This window comes from Apostichopus japonicus, chromosome 19, assembly GCF_037975245.1.
Source record: "Apostichopus japonicus isolate 1M-3 chromosome 19, ASM3797524v1, whole genome shotgun sequence".
Classification (NCBI taxonomy): Eukaryota; Metazoa; Echinodermata; class Holothuroidea; order Aspidochirotida; family Stichopodidae; genus Apostichopus; species Apostichopus japonicus.
In genome coordinates this window covers 19,505,675-19,529,595 of record NC_092579.1, presented here as the reverse complement: position 1 = coordinate 19,529,595, position 23,921 = coordinate 19,505,675, and the positions used below count along the sequence as shown (strand labels likewise).

The window sequence follows — 23,921 nt, the reverse complement described above, 5'->3', positions numbered from 1 at the left end:
CACATTTTGTAATGACTTGTTATGCCTTTTCCATTTGTTTTTTAATTATCATTAGTCATCCATTTCTACACACATATATGCTTAAAGTTAATATCACATTAGCATAGTCTTGTTTTTAACTGTTATATCTGTTACAATGGTTGAAAAAATATGGAATTGAAATTGAAACATACAGCCAATTAAAAACTCAAGTACACCCTTTTGGTTTCAAATATGACTGTAAAATTGAAGTTCCCCCAATATGCTTTTTTGGGCGTTTGTTAACCTCGGTATGTGGACGTTATAACAATTAATTAAGACAACAAAATGTTGAGAATCACTAACTAGTTAATTAAATCCAATGGTGAGTTCTCTAAATTTCTTCCATAAACTCTCAAACTGCCTGACTGAAGAAGATCTGTGAGCATAATTTATAAGTCAACTAGACTTGATATGAACCAGTTTTCGATAGTCATCAAGATCCCATTACTGTCATAACACGTACTGACCATACAGCACTTAATGACAATTTAATGTTAACAACCAGTATTTGATTATGTAACATTCAGAGAAGGGAGGTCATTGGAGTGAAGGTTTGGCCATAATAATAATAATAATATTCCACTTTTATATAGCGCTTTATACCAGCAATAAGCCTCAAAGCGCTTTACAGACGATATGTTACCCCTGGTCAATGATAACCTGTCCCAGAGACAATCCCTCCAGGCGGCTGCAGTTAAATACTTCGCCCAATGACAAGTTACCTCACAGGTACCCATTTAACCCCGGGGTGGAAAGAGGCAATGGAGATCTTGCCCAAGGACACATCGTAACGAACAAGGCAGGAGTCGAGCCAATCGTCCACCATGCTCACCGCGCCATTGAGGGCTCACAGTGTTAAAAGGTTACCTGTTCACTCTAGACACAGTAGAACAAGAGTACTGAGGTCGTGAGGAGACAGGTCAGCGAGGAGCAAAGTAAGTATGTCACATGTGAAAATTTATTTTGCTGGTGATAATTAAATTTACATTTGCTGATACTGGGCAGTTGTAGGACTGCACGACCGCTGTGTGACTGCCGGTCTGAAAAAAAATATCGCTACATAATGTTGAGTTTCCCCAGACTGAAGCCAAGGTAACTTAAAGCAGGATAAATCTTGGTCGGAGGGTCATGAGCACATGCACTGTAACTACCTGACTTATCAACAATTAGCGAGGTTCTACAGGGTTGAGTTGAGTTGGGGTCTTGTTCAGTCGAGCGGGTGAGCGAGTGAGTGAGTGGAGTTCAGCTACCTACTTACAAAGGTGAACTATAATAATTCTTACCTTGACACTGGTATCCTTGTTTTCCAAAACCCCTGCAAGAAAAAGAAAGATAGAATAGAACTAAATATTGATATCGAACAAGTTTTAGGTAATCAAGGTCTACAAAAAATCAATAATCAATAATCATTGGAGAAATGATGGCAAAAGACCGGACTATACGCGAGTACAAGGATGATAGATATTAATAAGTATATTAACTTGACCAGACTGCAATACTACTCTGTTGTTTCAGCAGTTGTTATTCGCTCACTATAAAAAGCTGGTTCATCTACAAAAACCATTTCATTTGAGATAGATATTGAAGAGTAAAATTTCTCTTTAAGAGGAAAGGATAACAACTCTACAGTTCATAAGGGTTTGGTCTGTTTATATGTACCAAAAGCCACATACAGTTCTGGTAACCTGTCAAGTGCCACTAAAGTTAAAAATTAATACAGGGTTGTGCAGAGAAGACGAGGACCTCTTTACAGAAGGTTAATTGTTGCGTTTCATCGACAAATTTTATAGCAAACCTACCAAGCGTCGGTCAAAATAAGACTGCAATCAGTCAACAACAAAAAAATCATCCAATCAAAAGGCAGCTTTACGTGCAAAAAGGCTAGAAAATCTTGGAAATATGTAAGAAATTCCAAAGGAGGGAATGCAAAGTTCTGAAGAACACTTATCGAAGGTTAACAAAGACTTTTTTTTGCACTGTTGTAAAGATGAACTAAGAGCTATAGCAACTATGTGGAAGATTATTTCACTATAATAAATTAGACTTTTTAGATAGGAATCGAAAGGGACATGGGAAATGGGGGGAATCACAGACTAAGAAGGACACTAGAAAAGAATCAGCTCTCTGGAAAAAAATATGGAAAAATTGGCAGCTCTGCACACAGATTGAAGTGAACTTTGAAAAAGGGATGGCAAACTCGAACACTCAAGGTCATATCAGCATCATCCGAAAATATGCTAGATAAAGAAATAATGGTCACTACATACTCAGAAATTCAATGAGAACACCTGCCACGCAGCAAATTTACTGGCTTAAAGGGTGTGAAGACTTGCGCAAAAAGAATCGTCTAATGCTGGTAGTCTGACCTAGTTTCGAATGAGGTGTAACAGAAGTGTTAGACACCACCATCGATCCCAGAAAATACACACACAGCTTGCTACCATCGGTAATTAGACACTAGTGTACAGTCAGTACATACAGCTGTGGTCAATACCCACAGCACAGTGTATAAACGATACAGTGATGGACATCTCAGGTCCAGCTAAAGATAACAAGTATCACGTTTCATTACTGTCTGCATTTTGTAGCGACACGAACAAAACGTCACTTGCAAACAACAGAAAGTTAACTTTTTCAGATGGCCGCACGCGGTTTGGGGCGAGTCTTCAATGCCTTTAATGATGAAAGGTATTTCAGATTTCTTTCTTCCCCGTAATTTCCCCACCACAGCTTCCTCGATCCAAAATCATGTCAATTACTTCATTAACAATTTAACATATCACATAGACATGTTCATGTATCCCTCCCCCCTCCTTTGATACTTATTTTGCCCCGCATCCTTCCTGCAATACTCCCACTAATGACCTCTCACTTTTATACAAAAATAAAATATTTAATATTGATCAAATATTTACATCCAGTTTGTTATTTAAATAAATGGAAATACTATATATATGTTGGTGATCCTGTACATCAACCAAGTAATTTAAAACTATCATCTGCAACAAGCTTGATAATCCCGACGTACATGTCCTACAGTACTATACTATATCTTCCCACCATTACTTCCCCACGCATCTCTGATTCTCGTTCTCAGTGTACTTGAACGATTCAGTTTCAGAATATTAACAATATATATATTTAATACATCTGCAGTGAGTGATCTTTCCAGTTCTACATAAAAGTCAAAGATTAAAAAAAATAAAAAAATTGCAATTATTCTAAATGTCACACAATGATTCATTTTACATTCTCCTCCAATCATACTATAACGTCGAATAAAGTACAAAAAGTACATTGGTATTTAGAGATATCAAAATACATGAATGTATAGGCTACTGTGTGGTACAGTTACCATCATACACAAAACAGTACTGTGGTGATGCATGCTGGGTCCTGGTATATGTTCCAAGAGGATTGTTCAAACCACCTGCTTGGAACTAAAAGGTCAAATTCTGAAGCACTTTTTTCCTTTCTTTTCGTTGTCTTCAATAACAATCTGTTTGTTGTTTTTGAGTTGAACTTTTGGGGCAGATATTCTCAGTGTTCTTTTGACATACATAACTATCAAAACATCTTGCATCCCACAATTTCCCACGATATATCTTATGAAAAAGTTTAGTGCTCAAGCAATACTTTGTTGTGCTTGCTATTGTTGCCATACATTGACTATCTCTATAAAGCACAAAGAGAGAGGTTTTGTAGTAACAGTATCAAGTTATGCAACAAATCTTCTTCAATAGCTTTGAATAACTTACATCACACATCTGGTTTTCATATGATGGAATATGATTATTCCAAACACATTAGCCACCTTCAGACAAAATTGTAACATTGATCTGTATGTGTAACACTGATCGTAACATTGATGGCACTGTGCAATTATAGTGACGAGAAGAGTGAATTGTAAAACTGATCTGTATGTGTAACGCTGATCGTAACATTGATGGCACTGTGCAATTATAGTGACGAGGAGAAGAGTGAATTATAACATTGATCTGTACGTGTAACGCTGATCGTAACATTGATGGCACTGTGCAATTATAGTGACGAGGAGGAGAAGAGTGAATTGTAACATTGATTTTTACGTGTAACGCTGATCGTAACATTGATGGCACTGTGCAATTATAGTGACGAGGAGAAGAGGTTTTAAAGCCTGAAGGATGTCAGACTCAGCCCAAAAAATAAACACTTTCCATTTTGACTCACGATTGAAAGATCTCTACTTCACAAAGAGCATATTGTATAACCTACTGGAAATTCAATACTTTAACGTTTATGGCTTGTGTGCAAGAAGATTCCCATTGTTTCTCATATTGTACATGAACATTAATTACCTAACTGCATAGTATCAGGTTTTTACACACAAAGTTCAAAATAACAGAATCAGACCTTAAATACTTTGTGTACAAGTCTTCAGACCATCAATGTTGTAACAGTCACCAAATGAATTTCCTATTTTATCCTTTCCCTCTTTTGTTTTCTAATTACCTTTTTAGCTCAGTTAAAAGCACACCTAAGAAACCTATGACAACAAGTCCATGTAGGGCCATTACCCTCCTATCAGCTCCATAGTGTATATTGCACACACACATATATATATACATACAGTACTTGATACTATCTGTTTTCTGTATCTCTCTTTTCACATATTGAAAAGCACACCCGTAACCTATGGCAATTTGTCAATGCATGGACACTAACGTTCCATCACTTCCACACTGACTTACTGTTGTACTTTAAAGTTAACTGTTATAGCTTAATATGTAAGTCAAATACTTTTATCTTTTAATTCGAAATCACAGAGCCAACAACACTAACGACAAATCAAACAGCTTATATCCCGGAATAGAGCCTGGTACATATGACACTAGTGTTTACTAACTACCCAAAGTGATACTAAATGAAGGTTTCATTTTAAGAATCTGAGCAAATTACAAAGGTGAGGGCTCTTATGGTGACAGATTATAGAGACACCTTGCTTTAAAACAGCTGATATCATTGTTGCATACATATATAGATACATATACTCCCCGTTGTCCATATTCTACGGTTGTACGGTCGAAAAGGTTTTACTACTATACTAAGGTAATTGTTTCTTTTGTGTCAATGCATGCTAGACCAATGACCTGAAAAGTCCAAAGTCAAAGACTGATATGAGAAGTGGATTTTTATTCATTCTGTTCAAACTGCCGTGGACAGGTAAATTGTTAAAGATTTGAAGCAGCATACAGGAAGTCGCCCAGCTCTTGTCAAGCAGGGAGGATATATTTTTGGTTTTAGTGATTCGCTGGTTGAATAAGTACTATCTAAATATTGAGGAAAAAGAAAAAAACATTCAGTCTGTTACAGTTGGATCACAGTTTCATTTCCAAGTTTTATTCAATTTTTTAAATTTTATACAAAACTAAATGGTTCTGATGGGACAGTCGTAAATTGGTTAATATCAATCTTATATTAAGAATTTCTCTGTAGGCTTGGTTTGGTAAAATTGAAAATAGAAGGTTAAAAATTTGACCAAAGTTACACATGGAAGAGATTCCTAGCTAATAAAAAAGACCGCAAATGTGTAATGATCGCTAAGTTGTTGAGCCGGTCTGAGTGAAATCCTGTCATTCACCCCAACAAACAGATTAAATTGGCAGTAGGCGAGTTGCTCAAGTAGCTGATTTTATCCTAGTCTTGGGAGATCAGCATTTCATGTGTAAACAAAGGTCCACGGACGGGTGTGAGTTTAATGATAATGTACACTAGTATATCACGCACTGTTAAAAGATAAACTGCTAGAGTAACCAACCAACATGTGTGCCGAGCTATTAACCTTATGACTGGGTGAACAGGAAAATCAACCATGGAATGAAATGATAATGACACTGCAGCCCTTTGACCATTTTAACACAGTCCTTGCTTTAGCAACTTGCAATGGGACAGAATGCATAAATGACTAATTTATGAACTTCTGACTTTAAAGGAAAAATGGAAATATAAATAACGTTCTAGACACTTTGGATGGTAGAATGAGAAGGAAGGGAATTGACCGGAGGAGCCGGTCGTAGAGGGTGCACAGTGTTAAAAGGTTACTGGGACATTCTAGGCACGGTAGAATGAGGGTGCTAAGGTTGTGGGGAGACAGGTAAGTGAGGAACGAAGTAAATGATGGAAATATACAAATATCTAGAAAAGGTCTTTTATGTCATTCAGCTATAGGGACTTATGTGTCGTATTAATAACGAGCCCTTGGCAGACCGTGTCTCTGAACAAGACCGTGCCGTGTTAATATAAAGGTTACGAGTTTACCGCAGGTCTGCAACATCCAAAGCCGAGCCCTAGAGGGAAGACAGGTTATATGAAGGAAGTAACGCTTATACTCTGAATTTTCTTCATAAGGTTTAAATTATATAGTCAATGAACCAATGGGATCAAGCTTTCATTTCCAACTCAGAGATCCTTTCTGTGAGGAATAAAAAAGCAACTTTCTTCTATTTAGCAGAAGGGAGATACAGCTTTCTTGACTAAACCTCTCTGTATATTTTCACTTTACTGTGCCAAAATACCTTTCATTTGCATGTATGACATGTACAAAATAATAATTGCTGGCTGTTGATGCTACACGTCCTTATTGTGTACTATGCTCCTTTAGGGTATACAGTATATAGTGTTGCTCAGGGTGATTCAAACCCTGGATTTACTGCCTTTTCCCAATGTTGACTTCAGTCCTGTGCTAATGTAAATTTACATCACTTGGTCACACAGGTTTGCTTCAAGTGAGTCATCAATAGGTAATCTACTTAATTGGAGCTCAAAATCACTGTAATCTGAAACGACTAAATATTTGAATAGAGTAGGATTTAAGGTCTGTAGTACCATGAGTGATAATGTGGAGGACTGTGTCCAATTTCAAGACTCGCCCACCAGTGTGGAGATTCAAAAAGGTATCATAGTCCGGAGCGTTTAAACCAGACTTCTCTTTCCTTTTATCGGGACTAAATGCTTGTTCGAATGGAAACCATTTGTCTGAAAACTTTTTGGGGGCCAGAAAAATATTAGGCCTACCTGAACCCCTCCTCCCCCCCCCCGTGGGTGATACCACTGGTCCCACTCCCCAGTGGCTGTCACCCCTTATCACAGTGGTACCATTTCTTGGACTATGCTACTTTTCCTGTTTGTAAGTGGTATCCTAGGTAAATTTGCAAGAATTCTGTATGGTTCTGTGGAAGGAATCATGTATACAAACTGCACAACAAAATACAAGATCCAAGACATATCAATCACTTATGCAATATATTTGCAACTTATTGACATATTATATGCTAAGAACCTCACACTGTTATATATATATCACTGCTCAGGTTGGGATAACACACACTGTATGCAAAGTATAACGTTACATCCCGGCTGCGATGACGACGACCGGCCTGTTCCTTCATGATTAATACAAAGTCGTATACCGTACCTCGCGAAACTGATAAGTAACGATTCTGACATACCATCCATCTATCTGCAGTGCGCATATATGTTAAACATAACTGAATAGAAATAGGTCACATGAGAACATTTGATCCAACATTTTACAAAGTTCTTTCGATTTTAAAGTATACCGACTGATCTCATATTACTTCTATTTTACTCTTTGCCAGGAACCCTAACTAGCTATTAAAGAGAGTATCACTCAAGGAAGTAAGACTTGCCTGGATTTCAGGATTATCATCAATATCTCTGTTAAAACCTTCTGTATACAAACAAGTTAACAACACACACAGGCTGATAGCCGAGTCACACTCGGGTGGTGACATGGAACTTGTATGTTTTTTATCACATTATTTGTACAGTGCTAAAGGATAATCATGAAAGATCAAAGTAAACAAACAGGGCTCACTGGGGTGTAATAACCACGAATATATGGACTATACCCTTCTTCAAAGGAGACCTAAAAGCTAAGCTAGCTCCTGTTGTTCTTTGATTCAGGTTTTTCGATGTCAACAGGAAATGGGGGCAGATACCAGTATTATGATCTGTAGTGAACCAGGAGAGGGCCAGTGAGAGAACCAGAGGTTGGCATTGCAGAGGTGCAAGGCAACTAAATTACCCCAGTACCTATTTACTCAGATGAGCTTTATAGTGCATGTTTTGAGTGCATGAAGATAGTTAACTGAGAAAGTCAGATAAAGACCATTTGTATATCCCAGAAGGCACATACTTTCAAACGGTACACATCATTAGGCTGTTCTTAATTTTTTGGCACTTTAATGTGCCATTCACCCTTTGACAAAAACCTAACTTAAATCTTTCTTTTTCCATTTTTTTTTTTACGAGTGTTGCATTTATCAATGCCTCCGTGAAATGTGAAATACAACTTTATTTATTATTACTAATAACAGATCATTGCTCAATTAGTAGTTTTGTTATGAATTAACCACACATTTGGATGCTCCTTGTATATATTTGTGTTGTCTGAACACTATATAAATAATCACTCCCTCTCGTTCAACCTCAGCTAATTCCAATGTCTTCCTCTTCTCACTGTCAACGAGGGATTTATGAAACAAACAAAGGACGACAGGCCTGTGTAAATGTGACTTTATTTATTTATTTATATTTTTAACTTTTTGGCCCCCACCGTTTGCCCCTCAGTCGGAGACGTATTACTTTCACGGTCGGATACCCCGCACATCTCAAAATTTTAACGATGACATCCTATAACAGTTCTGTCTGAAAACATGAACTTGTTTCTTGTGTGATGCATAACCAAGAAATAACATACATGCGTTTTAGAAAGACCAACTTATGCAATTTTTTTCTTTAAATTCTGTAGATAACTTAAATAGCAGCTTTCTGGAGAGAAAATTTTGATAACTCTCACCATGATAATTTGAAACAAAAACGTCATGAAAATTGTAGTCTGGGATTGGCTTGAACGGCAGCATACATGGATGAGGAATTTTGGAGAAAGAAGTATTAACTTTCCAATCACAAAGAAAGAATTAGGAGGCCATAATACATGTTTTTTTTTGTATATATATGCAGAGTGTGGTCCAATGTATCAAACACCATAATTACATTCATACGTTGTACAGTACTTGCACACAACATTCTAAGTAGCAAAGAAAGGATAATATAGTGTATTTAACACAACAGTTAAAAACTGGTATTCTATTCTGCGGTATATATGTAGATTGATGAACGTGAAATGTTTGCGTTGACGATCTAGACCCTGTCTTCGTATTTGTACTTTAAATTAGGTCCTGTATTCACAGACGACGCACTCTGGTCTTTCATCATTTCTCTGTCGACCGTGTAAAATACAGATGACAGTGAGGTCAATGAGACTTCACTATACGTAAACTAGTAACCAAATATTAAAAGGATTGGCTGGTGGCCAAAAGAAGTTACCTTAAAATATAGTAAATAATTTTCCAAACATGTTGTCAAAGTATGAGAACGCAATTTTTGCGTTTGACAGAGAAACGATTTTTTAATCGTTAAGGAGACATTTCAAATATAACTTGCACAGTACAGAACGTGACGTCAGCTATGCTACTGCAGATTGCGACATAACCCACCCTACGCACAGTACCTATACGGTAATCAAAACAGAAACCGCGTTTGTATACAGATAAATTTCTTCCTTAATTTCCGGTGAAATTTCTTAGAAATTAGATATGTTTTCAAAAACTCTTAAGCCGCCATGTTTTAGATCAGTGGTTTTGTGGTCTTTGTGTAACACAAGGTAAATTTTAACAGCAGACTCTCGTTGTATAGGCTATACATCGCGCTATCCAGCTTTAGCGCGAAGAATGTTCGCGTGTATAGGCTACTCTAACGTTTACAATCCGACAGTTCTGCGAAGCCTAAGCTTCTCGGTGCTATATTCTGCTCTGACATCGATTCCGCCAAGTTTTATCTTTCGGTGTAACGATTACTTTTCAAGTTTCCTTAAATTACTGTTAATTTGATCCGTGAGTTTTATTTCAGCGATTTCGAAGAACAGTTTATGAACTGTGGTTTGAGTGTGAGTGTACTATGTGCAACGCTATACAAGTACACCAACTGGGCATCGTAGGATATACGTTCGCGAGTATGTACGTTATATATATTAGGCAATCCAATGTGCTTACACGTGAGAGTGTATTTGTTGCGGAAATGGGAGTGCTATCTTCAAGTCGCCTGTTTTGTCTATCTGCAAGCACTACGTCAATCACCATATTGAAGCGTTCGAACAAACGGTACTTTTGGTGAGAAACTGATGAATTTGAAAACCAGACTTCTACAAGAAAAAAACGTCGAATGGGGACAACTTTTACGTGGTTAGAAAGAGAAAAATAATAACTACAAGTACAATGTATAAAAATCTTCCACCAGACAATTCCTTTAATTAATCGTTTTCCAACTTAATCTAAGTAATCCAATTAATTAATCCTCATCCAAAAAAAGGGAGTACATTTAAAGTTTAGGCAGATACTGAACAAAATCCTCTACTGTAGATATTGGGTTATAATAAAAAAAATTAAAAAATAAAAATTTCAGTCATTCTCTCAAGAGTTCCTTCGTTTTTTGTTCCACAAGGCTGAAAGAAGGCAAGGAATTAATATGTTGGAAACCTTTCAACTAATCATGAATCTTCTCGAAAAAATTTGGAATAGAATGTGTGACTCCACTCGATGACAATCACGTTAACTGTGTCATGTGACACTGACAAGTTAAACAGAGAGGCACCAAACTTAGAGATCACCCAAAGATGCTAAGGAAGGGAGAAATAGAATGCTTGATTTACAGTCACATGAATATACCCCAACGACATCATTTGCCTATTGGACTTAATGGTTGGACTATTTTCAAAGTTCACCTCTGGTACAAACTGTCAAAATTTCAATTAGTGGCAAATATCGGGTATTAAAGTCAAATCTGAATGAATACCTTGCAAAGGATACGATACAGACTTTGTTAACATTTTTCTGATCAGTCGAGAACAAATTTATGTCTGAACTATCCTTTTTTTTTTTTTCTTAAATTCAGTTTTTGAGTGTTTTAACTTTGACATCTACCTTTGGCTGGTATTACAACCTAATTATTTAACCTAGTTATTTCTCTCCGTGTCCACACAATTATTTACTTAATATGTAGACGAACACGAATGCACAAAATGAATGGTAATGCCAGACGAGGGCAAGTTTTGATTCGCTATTGAACAAAAGTCAAGATAGTCAATAAGGTCTACGTCAGTTAAACAGGGTTACAGAGACATACTTTCTGAGGGACAGTGAATCAACATTTAAAGACTGCAAAAGTAACCCGTTTTTTGCAGAAAGGTTAATCTCAAATAATTTAAGCGGCATTGCTCTCACCTGGCACAAATTTGTTTTGAAGATATTTAATACTTTAAATCATGACCAAGTGTTACAACATGTAGATGTATGCTAACCTCCAAATTCTTGCTTGTTCTCTCGAACGCCAGATGCTCAAAACATTGAATATTTTAGTATTACTTAAAAGATTCCTTTTAACATTGGTTCAATCTTGAGTATATATACCAAAGTGTAATTTATTTGGTTTGTGAGGCAAAATACCTACAACTTACTGGTTTGGGGATTTACAAAAACGACGATACTTACCTGTCTCCATTCTACATATGCACTTAATATACCTAGCCTACAACAGTTGGTAACATATTAGCACTGCGCCCTCACATAACTACTACCTCTTCCTTCCAAATCTACCATCCTCAAGGCTTACAACTGTTTTCCTAGTGTGATTTTACATCCATTGGAATCTTGTTGGTTTAAAAGTTCATGGTGAAGTTTTTGAAGGCAGCTAGGACCTGAAATTCAAGATAACATCATCTGCATCAAGCACTGATAAAATGTTACGAACTGTTGTAGGCTAGGTAGATTAAGTGCATACGTAGAATGGAGGCAGGTAAGAGAGGAGTGAAGTAAATTTAATGTTTCTTAACTTGTCTTAAGTCGGCAATGCTTTCCACTACACCAAGTACAGCATATCCCATCATAGCAGAATTGTTTACTGAGAAACCTAGAAACCTAGAAAAAGATTTTGCTTTGTAGAAAGAGCAATATAGGAATTACTATATATAATATGTGTATTTGGCACAGAGGAGTATGTGTGTGGGGAAAAGGGGGGTAAGACTGGAGGTTTGACTATAAAGAACAATTTATTAAAGGAGTAATACTTGTCTTTGAAGCATGTAAGGAACACATATGTGTGTAGTTAAGTCAGATATGTTCAACTGGAAAGGAAGAAGGGCTTCATGGGTCAAACGTGGGTCAGCATGTGCACTGTGCTTGAAGGATACGTATTTTGGCAGGTTATTAAAGTAGATAGGAAAGTAGCACGATTTGAGTGGCGACGGATAGCTATAACCTGTGTTTGTGAATGTTGAAAACTTAATATAGTTTGACAAATTTACCTGTCTGCAACTCCACATATGCACCGTCCCATCTACTGCCTAAATTTCATGACTGTAACAATTTTTAGTACTGCGGCACCCACTCAAATCTGGGGCTCCGCCCACTTTTTCTCCCTCTCCAGATCTATATACCATGTTCAGAAGATCAACCTTCAATAATCTGTGTTTTGTAAATACTCAAACCAGCAGTTAAATTTTGTGGTAGTTCCCACAGACAGCTTGGTTGTGGGATGATTTTTTTACTTGCTATCATGGAAAACTTAATAACCCACTATATTTGTTTCGCAACTAAAGAACAACGATGCTGCATGCAATTCGTAAAAAATTCTGTTTCTTTGCGATTAAAGGAGAGCAATTTTAAATAATTTATACTTTAACTATAACTTTTCATGTCAATCGTCAAGGCAAGGTTTTAGTGCTCACATTTTTTTGTAGCAACTTTGAAGGTTTATGATCGATTCATCTCATTTCTCATAAAATATTACAAAATTTACGGGTTTGGAAATTTATGAAATGACAATACTTGTAACCTGTCTACTCTACATATATGCACTCCTATCAGACGAAAATTTTAAAGTAGAATTAGGGTGGCCATATTTCAACCGGATGACAAGTCACATTAGCGTTGGAATGGTAGATTTTGAAGGAAGAGGACGGTACGTGACCTCAAGAGTTGTTGGGGGCGCTGTGCAAGAATATCACCAGCTGTAATTCATAAGCTTGGTAGATCGGAATATATATATGTGTAGGGATATACAGTAGCTATAGTAAGAGAGGAATGCAGTGCTCAAATATTGAATACATCATGGTTCTATATATGTGTCCATAAGACTAAGCAAGCTTTGCATTACTGTACATCTATCTATATGGCCTTTCTTGTGTGGTATTTTCCTCGTACTGTACGTGACTCATGAGATATTTTGTGCACTGACTGAGTACAGCATTAATTCAACAAGTTCCTTTAAAGTACATATTTATCTCCTGGGTTACTCTTTGGACATTTATATTAAGACCTACCGATACTTGACTTGTACAAACATGCCACTTACAACATTGATAACCACATGGGAAGTAAAGTACAAACGACCCTTGAGATATCTACATTTAAGTGAACTTTATGACCAAATGTTTCTTTAACCCAAGCAGGCACTAAGTTGAACTTTTGGAGGAGTATACATGTTATTCAGGTTAGTAGACAAGTCTGCAACTCAGCGTGATGTTTGATCATGAATGGAAAAAACTACTTAACCTGTTAGTTTTACTCTACATACATTGCTCTCATTACATGACATCGTTTCCTTCCTCGAAAATGTACATTCAAGAAACAAGGTTAATGCAAACATAGGTTTCGAATATATCAATATATATGCAATTTATCATGGGTTGGACTCGACTATTTATTCGTTTCATAGAATAATATTAGACTTGGACTGTAGGAAGTGGCCTGCAGTGAACGCACAGAACTTTCCATACTTACACTATGGTTTTGTACACTATGAGGACTAGGGTGCCCCAGTTGAGGGGAGACAGGTAAAGAGAGGAAAAATCATAAAACTTACTGGTCTTCTAGGTAAAAATCCAATGTAATTCGGGCAATTTTCGAAAGATTTGAATCCACTACGAAAACGCATGAGTAAACACTTTGGATGGTAGAATGAGAAGGAAGGGCAACGACCGGAGGAGCCGGTCGCTGAGGGTGTACAGTGTTAAAAGATTACCAGGGCATACTAGACACGGTAGAATGAGGTACTAAGGTTGTAGGGAGACAGTTAAGCGAGGAGCGAAGTAAATTTAGGGTAGATACTGTAGGTGTGGGTAGATATTAAACGAGAGGTACGTGAGGAGTGAAAGTAAATATACAGATAAACAACTAGTCCAAGATATAGTTCCGGAACTCTTGTAAAACGATCGAAAAACGTTGAGCGAATTTTTGCTCACGAAAGGTGTAGTTGTCTTCCTGGGTAGTAGATTCGGGAAGGAGGTGTAAGTGGTGGTGCCAGGGGAGCGAGGGCGCAGTGCTAAAACGTTCTAATGTGTAGGTAGGTGAATGGGAGAGTGCTGATGTGGAGTTTGAGACAGGTAAGAGAGGAGCAAAGTATATAACAAATAACAAGCAGATTGGTTTATAATAGAACAGAACAAAGAACCAAACTCATTTTAAATTATCACTATAAACAAACACCTATCGGGAGACTCTTAAACAAAAACTCTTAAAAGGTAAAGCACATGTCGCTTTAGTTTAAGGTATATAGCACCAGTAGCTTGATTTGTTTATTTTCAAACTAAAAGCATTCTGCAATATTTCATCTTTTAACTAAGACCGACAAGAAAGAGATTTTCTAGACACTTTCAGTCTTATTTTAAAAACCCTGAGCTTCCCTCCCCCTCTTCTTCAAAAGAAGATAACACTTTAAATAGCAAAAGCCTTGAAAAATGCAAGATGACAACTACTAACGAAAGCCATTTCGGAAGAGATCATAATATGGATTTTTGGTCCATAACTTCCTGCAACGGTTTTCTCTTGCCAGGCCTTTACCTCCACGATGATGAAACACAATATTTTGTACGTCCAGTAGTAATAATGCAATATTGATTTTTCATATGAATTGCTTTGGTGAAAAAAGAAAAAAAAAAAATCTCTGAGATTGCCAATAAACCTGAAAATATATTAAAATTACATTCTACTATATTGTACGTAGCATCTTCCACACCGTGAAAGGTGTATAAGGGCAAGTCTATCACAATCTGGAAGGTCTTCTATAATGAGAAATTGAAAAACAAATTGTTTGTATGGGTTAACTAAATGCCTGTTTCGAAACCTGAGCGGGATAAAGCATGTACGTATGTGTGTAGGCTACATACACTACTGTACTAGAAATATCACACGTCGATGTTGTACCTAAAGCCGTTCAATATATATTTAATCGTATAATATGTCATCGTCGTGGGACGATGGCCGTAGTATGTCACGTGTGCTGGAAATATCGAATTGCGAACCGATCGATGGTATATAACATTGAGAGGCACGTAACACTGCTGGGACTGGGGATTTGTTATCGATTTTTATCGAATCGTGACTACAAATAACAACTCGTAATTCCAGACACAGAGGAAGGCCTTCGAAAAAAACAAAAATCTCATCTTGGTGGCATCTGCAGTCTTGGGCACAATCTGATAAAATGATTCATACAGTGCTACTAATTTTTAGATTTCTGGAGGAGAAAATAAACTGGTAGCGTACCAGACGAAGTGAATTAAATATTAAACTTCTCGGGTGAATGTTCTTGTCATGTGTTATCATCATGTGTGAAGTGCATGTTTGGTGATTCCTTATCAAAAGGGTGCTGCAAATAGTACGATTTGTTGACAAGCTCAAGTACCATTTAATGTAAAAAGAAGCAAAATTAATGACTTCAAAAAAAAATATATATTTTGTAACACTACTGTAGTATGTAAATTCCCAAAAACTTGCTGGTTCGGGATTTACGAGCGACGATGCTATTAACCTGTCCGGCCAGAGAGGGTAGGGTGCACAATGTTAAAAACTTACCAGTTCATTCCAGACACAGTAGAACGAGGTTGCTAAGGTTGTGGGGAGACAGGTAAGCGAGGAGCGAAGTAAATCTTTCTTGTTAATCAGTAATCACATCATTTGACACAATAGAATTTATAGCTCAGAATTTATGTCTGATATGACATAACATCTACCCTTCCAGTGGATTTAATATCCCACATTTATGTAGTTGGACTTGTAATAATTATTACTGGGGTTCCATACACCAGCATAATATTACCATATTTTTGAAGCCTTCAAAGTGACAGCTGGCCAATTTACAGTGTTCCGTTCTTCCCTAACTTTAAAGGAGTGGACAGACGACAGTATAACTGAATGAAAGCAAAAATGTTTCGATCACTCCTTTAAATTGTCACTTCTTTGACCGTTCTCCTGACTGTAAATTTCATTTCAAGCAGACTTTTTTTATTGATTAAGTTTGGTAATGAAATTTTCTATATTATCAGTACGTACTAAAATCCCACTTTCATAAACTATACCGTGCTCAGTATGCCATTTAAGATTCCAGCAGGAGGGTAAATCCTTGCAAAAAATACAAAGATTTCATATAGTTTCTGGTACACAACTACAAACAACACCTACGTATGTGCAAGCACAGTGCAGTGTTATTGCACTAGGAAAGGCCTAATCTCAATAGACCACCCCCGTCCCCCCCCTTCCCCACCTCAGTTAATTTACCTCTGACCCGGACCCCAAAGAAAATTGTCCCACAGCGTTTCTTGGATCGGGTATGTGGGCCCTCAATTGAGGCATATTTTTTCTATAGAGCACCTTCAAATACCAGCCTACCATACATATTGTTGAACCTAGGTATATGGAGAGATTTTGAGTCTCTCAACCTGTCTCATATTTCTGTCTCTGATCAATTCTAGCCAAAGAATAATGATGTAACAAGCCTCGATGTACACTGTACAAATGAACAGTGCTACAGTATAGACATGTTGACTATGTACCTTGTTATTATCACAAAGATGCTAAATCTTCACCATCACCACAATTGGGTTGATGTTTACAACTAATATCTCTTCCCCGTTTGTCATACTTTGTAGACAGTGATTCCCTTTCTTTTCCCTTGGTGTCTAATTCCTCCACCATTCAAGGTCTGAATGAAACAATTTGCTGGTAGAGGAACTTCTATGGCAACCTCACCAAGTGAAGGTATTGCATACATGACAGTTCAGCTGTGTAGGTAACTGTAGTACTATAGTTAAATACAACACAACGAAGAATTACATTACATACTCCCCGCAATTAACTCTCAGAACAAGACAATATTTATGGTATTGGACATGAAGCCATATTATGGATCAGGGGCCTAGAATTTCACAATATTAGCCACTTGCTAAAAAATGCCAGTGCTTACAAACTCTTCTGGATAATTTATACAAGTTTTCACAGTTGGCAATTTCCTGAATTACAACACACATGAGTTTACAGTATACTAATACTGTACAGGTTTTAGAAAGTAGCCCAATAATGTTTGCTGAAAATAAGCTGTGATAATACTGGTTTACTGTGTTCAGGTTCTTAATGATTTGATTGTCTTTTGGCAGAAAAATTACCAGTTCAATGTTTCCTCTTGTTTTTCTATTGGCAAATGGCAAAAGTCCATCCACTGGCATTAAAAATTTAGCCAGTAAAATAAATCTGAATTTTGGGATATGATAACCTACGAGGGTAAATTCAATATTGGAGCTTTGACTTTTCGAAGATATTTATTATTAATAATCCAATAATTTAGGGGCATTGATACGTGACTCCAGTATCACATTTTGCTTTTTTTTTCGAATCTGTTAGGTAAATGTTTCTATTGAGCATGAGAAATGCTATGTATTCATACACCCAACCTTTTGCCCTTTAGTCAATTCCTTTTGATAAAGCAATGCTTGGACAAAGTTAGTAGCAATATGCATTGGAAGGTATGACAACTGGCACAGTATTTTCCAGTATATTTACTAAAACAGTCCATCAATTGAATACTTCCTCTTCCTCCTCCTCCTCCTCATCCTCCTCCTCCTCCTCAAATCATCTTTCTTCCATAGAATCCCTTTTCTATGTTTAAAAATAAATTTGCAGCAGAAGGGCATAGTACAACATAATTCTGTACTAGGTATTTCTTCACATTCCAATAAACATTACATTACATTTTTTTAAGTTTATGTTTATGTTCAGTCCTTCCGGATTGGCCTGAAGAATTCGCAAATTGTATTCAGAGTGTTTAGAATAAGGAATTTCCCACACTACTAAAGAATGCAAGGCACGTCTAAGGTCAAATCCACAATCCTGTTTGATTTCTCTCTTTTTCCTAGCCCAGTATAATGTGTCTTTTCCATACATGGTATATACTTTTAATGTGCTGAGGTGATATGCATTGAACATGATATTACACCAATGTTTTTCATTATAGCTCTAGAGCACAATATATATATACTGTGTATGTAGAATACAGACAAGGAAGGATAGCCTATTAAAGCTCCATTTTACCAAGTATAAGGTTGATATTTCCTGGAAACACTTTGATTGTCCATCCATTTGGAAACAAACACTGTAGGAAGTAGGGTGTTTGGGATGCTTGGTGGTGGTGGTGGTGGTGGTACCTACAGTATAGTACAAGGATATACCTGCTGTTGGAGATAGTAGACGAAATATCAACGACTTCTGATTTTCATGGTTTTCTGGTTTTAAACAAGCAGGGGTGTTACAGAGTAGATGCTTAGCTGGAATTGCATTGAGAACTTCAGAATAGTGGTTTCTGAAGGGAGAAGACAACAACCTACAGGGGTGCCGAAAGGGGGGCACAGTGCAAAGATATTACCACTTGTTACTAGCTAGGTAGATTGTAATGCTTTTGTATGTTGTAGACAGGTAAGAGAGGAATGTAAATAGACATACATGTGTGCAATTCTGTATTTTAATGCCATATGTACAGTACAAGATGTATCCTGCTTAATATCACACTAAAATCCTAATGCAATATGAACAAGCCTGTATAAAAGGAGAGACCCTTACAGTAAGTTACCCCCAACTATGAATAGAGATATTTGTGATTCATAAACGACTCCCGCGCAAATAGATAAGAAAGATCGTATGTAAAAGTTAGAGGGCCTGAGGTTTTTTCGTCCCAGCAGGATCGTCTTCAGAGGCTAACTGAAAGGAAAACAAACTAAGAATACATCAAGAGACACAGAAGGATAGACGGTTTAAATTGGGCAAATTAGCGACGAAAAGGGCAAAAAATTAGAATGAAACAATGAAAGATTGCATTGTAAATACCAAATAGCCATTTTCTGTTTTTTTTTTTTTTTTTTCCTTCATCATCTTGCTTACACCATCATACGGCTATCTCATTTTCAATTCATTCAAATGAGATAAGGCTTGAAGGTCAGTGTGGCTATTTTCTATACATGCAGCAATATAAGGCCATTAAATTGAATTAGCATTGTCACGTGTCATTTCTCTAGAAATACCAGTGGATTTTTCCTCGGCCTTAGCTGTCCATTTTGTGTTTACTTGTAGATCAAGTAGATAGATGCTGTACATGGTCTTGAAACTGGTCTGGTATTTTGATACGGCCTGATGGGGGAATAAATTTGTAAGATCCACTCGACAAATTCCACCCAAGGGACAAAATCATTGACATTAAAAACTGTTATTATTAGCTCTATGTATAGTTTACAGTGTTTCCAGCCAAGTTCAGCAATATACGGTAAAACATTTCTGATTCGTTATATGACAAAAAAATTTCAAATTCACAATTTCACAGTACGGTTCTAATCGTGTTCCATTTCGGCAGAGCGTTCAATGATTTGTTACAGATTTCTCTGGGTTTTTTTTTTTCATCGCGTTCGGTTCTGCATTCAATTTCTTTGCCTGCAAATCCCGACACTCGTGTCAAATACCACTTTTCATGTTTCCTAAGGGCCGACAGCCTGTCTCACAGTACATTGCCTCCTGTTAATCAAACGTAAGACACTCCAGAGCGTCGAGAACCGATCAAACTCTAGCCGATTCCAACGTACAGTAGAACTCACAAAATCTATGAAAACTGCATGTTGTATGTACAGTCGCTTTGAATCAATCTGACAAAGTCATATATACAGTGAGAGAGTTCTATGCTATTACAATCAGGTTGGCTTAGTGCTCCAATTCAGCGATCATTTAATAATGTCACAAATTTAGATAAACACATGTATATACGTTGAGAAGGGAGGGAGGGAGGGAAGTAGCGGCTTGGCGGCAACTCGTGCATCCGCTGAACTTTAATAACAAATGGGCAAAATTGGGAACTTAAGATCCTCCCGGGAGGGATAAAAAATTCCAAATTAAAAAAGGACATAATTGTTGGGCTTGTTACAAAGCTAGGACGACAGGGTGAACACTCAATGGTTAATAATGAATACTGTACATGGATTCAAAAGGATAATCTCAGTACGTTGGGTGATAGAATGAGGGTTCATTGAAGTGACAGATCACTGAGTGTGTACACTACTGTGTTTCAAAGAGGTTACCAAATGTTTTAATCTGGGCATGGTAGAGCAAGAGTGCTGAGGTTTAGAGGAGACAGGTAAGCCAGGAAGCAAAGTAAACAAGCTTTTGTTTATTAATCACTTTAAGTTAAATTTAAGATACATAAGATAATTTTATTTTTCCTGTGCAATCCTTTTGAGTACTGCTTTATCGTTCCAGACCTGTATTATTTTTGTAACACGTTTAGGTTGCCAAGAAATGACCCTTTAATCTGCTGAGGTTAATCAACTTAGTACAAATTTGACAAGAACAAATGGGTTTATACTAACTATATTATCCAAGGATGATCTGTTGTTAATATATGAAGTTAATCGAAAAACTTTGTTTTGGTTGAATCATAAGAATTTATAAAATTGGATAGAATTAATTATCACATAACGTTTAGGCCTGCACTGAGGAGAAGACATACAGTACTTTACAGTGATTTACAGTAGCCTTAAAGGAGCATTCCAGAGATTTTAGAATATATATAATTTCAAGGAGAATACAGTATCTTACAAACCCGGAACAGCTGAAGAAACAGTGTGGGCTCATGTATTATGGAAATTACGGAAAAGACCAAGAACATAGGTTCCAATTCAGTACGAAAATCGCTGTAGGAAATCCTGACAACAAATTGCACGATGTTGGCACTTTGAATGGTAGAATGAGAATGAAGGGCATAGCCCGGGGGGGTCCGGTCATAGAGGGCGCACAGTGTTAAAAGGTTACCAGTTCATTCTAGACACGGTAGAAAGAGGTGCTAAGGTTGTGAGGAGACAGGTAAGCAAGGAACGAAGTAAATATATATTTTTTATAAACTAAACCTGCCTGAGGTCTCACTGTATACTCTGCAGCATCCACAGTGTAGTAGGCACACGTTTTGTTTACTAATTTTCTGCCTGAAGTCTCCTTTAATAGTCTGCAGCACTGTGGCAGCAGCTACTGTACTCCAGTAGACCTATATGAGAATCCTATGGCCAATACACAGAATTATTTATACCAAAGACTTAAAGGCAACTCAAAGATTTATGTTAATTCATAACTCTGGTTATGTCAGGATCACTCATCCACACAAAAATCAATTCTGTGAGTAACTCTTGGTAATGACCTTATAATTAGTTCCGATGCCTCCATGAAACTACAAGATATTTGAGATGCTGCTACAGTCGTGAATAAACAGCTCTAGAATTATTAGAAATTTTTCGGAAGCTCTGATGATCGTACGAGTAAAAGCTTGCTGTACCGTTTAATACTCAGGCAGGAGGTTTTAATGGGATGTTCCAGTGGCTGATGTTGTGTGGCATTAATTAAACAAAACTGAGTAATGGACTAATTAGCAGCATCTTTAAGTCAAAACCGCATCCTCATGTAGCATTTCTTTGATATGTTATGATTGCATCTGGCAATAGCAGTGTGAATGATTTTATCATGGAAATTGAGTGGGATACTTTTGTTTTTCTTGTTTACATATTTAAATATATTATTGAGAGAAGAAGATAGTACCAGTTACTATGAAATTCTAAATGCACAGAACATTGACAGCTAAATGAAACAATCCAAATATACAGAATGTTTCACATTGCAAGGAAAGATAAAAAGAAGCTTTAATACATGGAAAGTAAAGCTTTAAGTTTAAAGAAAATCTAGCATGATGGCAACATCACAGATCATTTCCTGTGATCCAATTCCTAAAGTAAAGGGAGGCTATAGCCAGTCAAAATAGGCTATATCAGTGGCGGAGCTAGGGGTATTGGTCAGGGGGGTCAAGAATGGTCTGTAGGGGCGCTTTTGACATTATCTAAGCGGAACGCCACCACAGGTTGGCGCGGAGCGTACAGAAATTTTTTGAGTAAAGATACTCCTTAGATCGCCGGAAATTACCCTTTCCAGGCATAGCTAATTAGCAGATAAACGAAGAATAAATAAGTGTCATCGCCAACAAAATGTGACAAATGTCAATAGGTAGATGAGAGCGCAATAAAAAAGTCAATAATCGTGAAGAAGTAAAAAGTGGTAAAAAGCTGAAAAGGGCGCCAGCAGTCCATTTGAGTCCGTCAGGGAGGGCATCCGCCCCCCCCCCCCGACTGTATGGACGCTCCGCCACTGGGCTGCATTCAATGAATCATGTACCTTGGGTAAAGGACAACATATACTGTAGTGAGATGGTGTATTGAAATGAACAGTGTGTAATATTTTACCCTGTTTTAAAGACTGTTTCATTGTCTAGCTACCACCCACCCAAACAACTCTTGATGATCACCACTCTTCAGGCAGATACTTTAGCATTCAAAACCTTGCAAACACTTTTTTTCTCTCCAAAGTTCCTTGTTTTTCAGAGGGTCTGGCATAACACATTTTGGACTAGATATTGAGGCTTTGATCATTAAACAATTCACTGTTTCAGAATGATGAATTTTGAACACGCATAGCCATAGATTGACTTAAAATTTCAACCATATGTGTGAGGGAGTAACACTGACGGTATTTGTCTACTGTACAGTACCTCTTTCTGTTTTCAGGCCTGAGATTGTTTTCTAAAGGGTTGTGCCGGTTGTCATAGTAATTTAAATGAAAAGTAGATACTCCAAGGGCCAAAGGAGGAATGTGTTTTCGGTTCCCACCTCTGAATAAGTAGTCACACTGTACTTCACTCAGTCCATTCATTTGATATGCTTCAAATTTACTGCAAATTTTCAGCTACTTATCAATTTACAATCAATGTGATCTCGGGCACATCAACTCTTTAATTAGTAATATTTATTGAAAGTCAGTGTACCGGTAAAAGTGTCGTTATATCCACATTTTACAGAGCTTATTACAACGTGGATTAAAATTCTGCAGCTTGCAATTTGGCCAAAAAAGTGGCAACCAGTATAAATAGTACTTGTATACTACATGTTAATGTATATGTAAATTGAAATCGTAATGCAGGTATATATATAAGGCAAAAATGTCACCAAAACAGAACTAGTATTGTTCAATACAGGTGAATAAATGCCTAGACAGTGGAATTACCTTCCTTACCGGTTTCGAACCGCTGGACATACAATCAGCGTCCTAGCCTAGTGGTTAGGGAGGCCCAGGTTCGAATTCCGGTGGAGGCTGGAAGTTTTTTTCATTATTCTGGATTTTTCAACTCATTACATTTTCAATTATATATATACAGGTATATAGGAAAAACAAAACAAAAACGGTTCAACAGCTATGCTGCATTTAGAGAAAGGCTGGATCTCTAGTGAGATACAAAAATTAATTGAGTGGTTAGAAGTAAAACAGCCAATGTTTGGTTTTTGCAGAGCTTTCGCGCAAAACTAGCTCTTCTTCAGTGCATCATCAACGAAAGTGACGAGTAGCAGCTATATATGTAAGGGTTTTCTTATGAACGAGACAACAAAA

The 23,921-nt window shown here is 37.1% G+C and overlaps 1 protein-coding gene across 4 annotated transcripts in view; it reads right to left on the bottom strand.

The window, feature by feature from the left end:
* Window positions 1-23,921, bottom strand: part of LOC139960659 (protein kinase C-like) — a 153,685-nt gene that overhangs the window by 119,148 nt on the left and 10,616 nt on the right. For all 4 annotated transcript variants that reach the window (XM_071959205.1, XM_071959207.1, XM_071959204.1 and 1 more), the window contains exon 2: window positions 1,305-1,336. In XM_071959205.1, coding sequence (XP_071815306.1) covers window positions 1,305-1,336 — 32 coding nt within the window. The remainder of the gene's footprint in view (window positions 1-1,304; window positions 1,337-23,921) is intronic.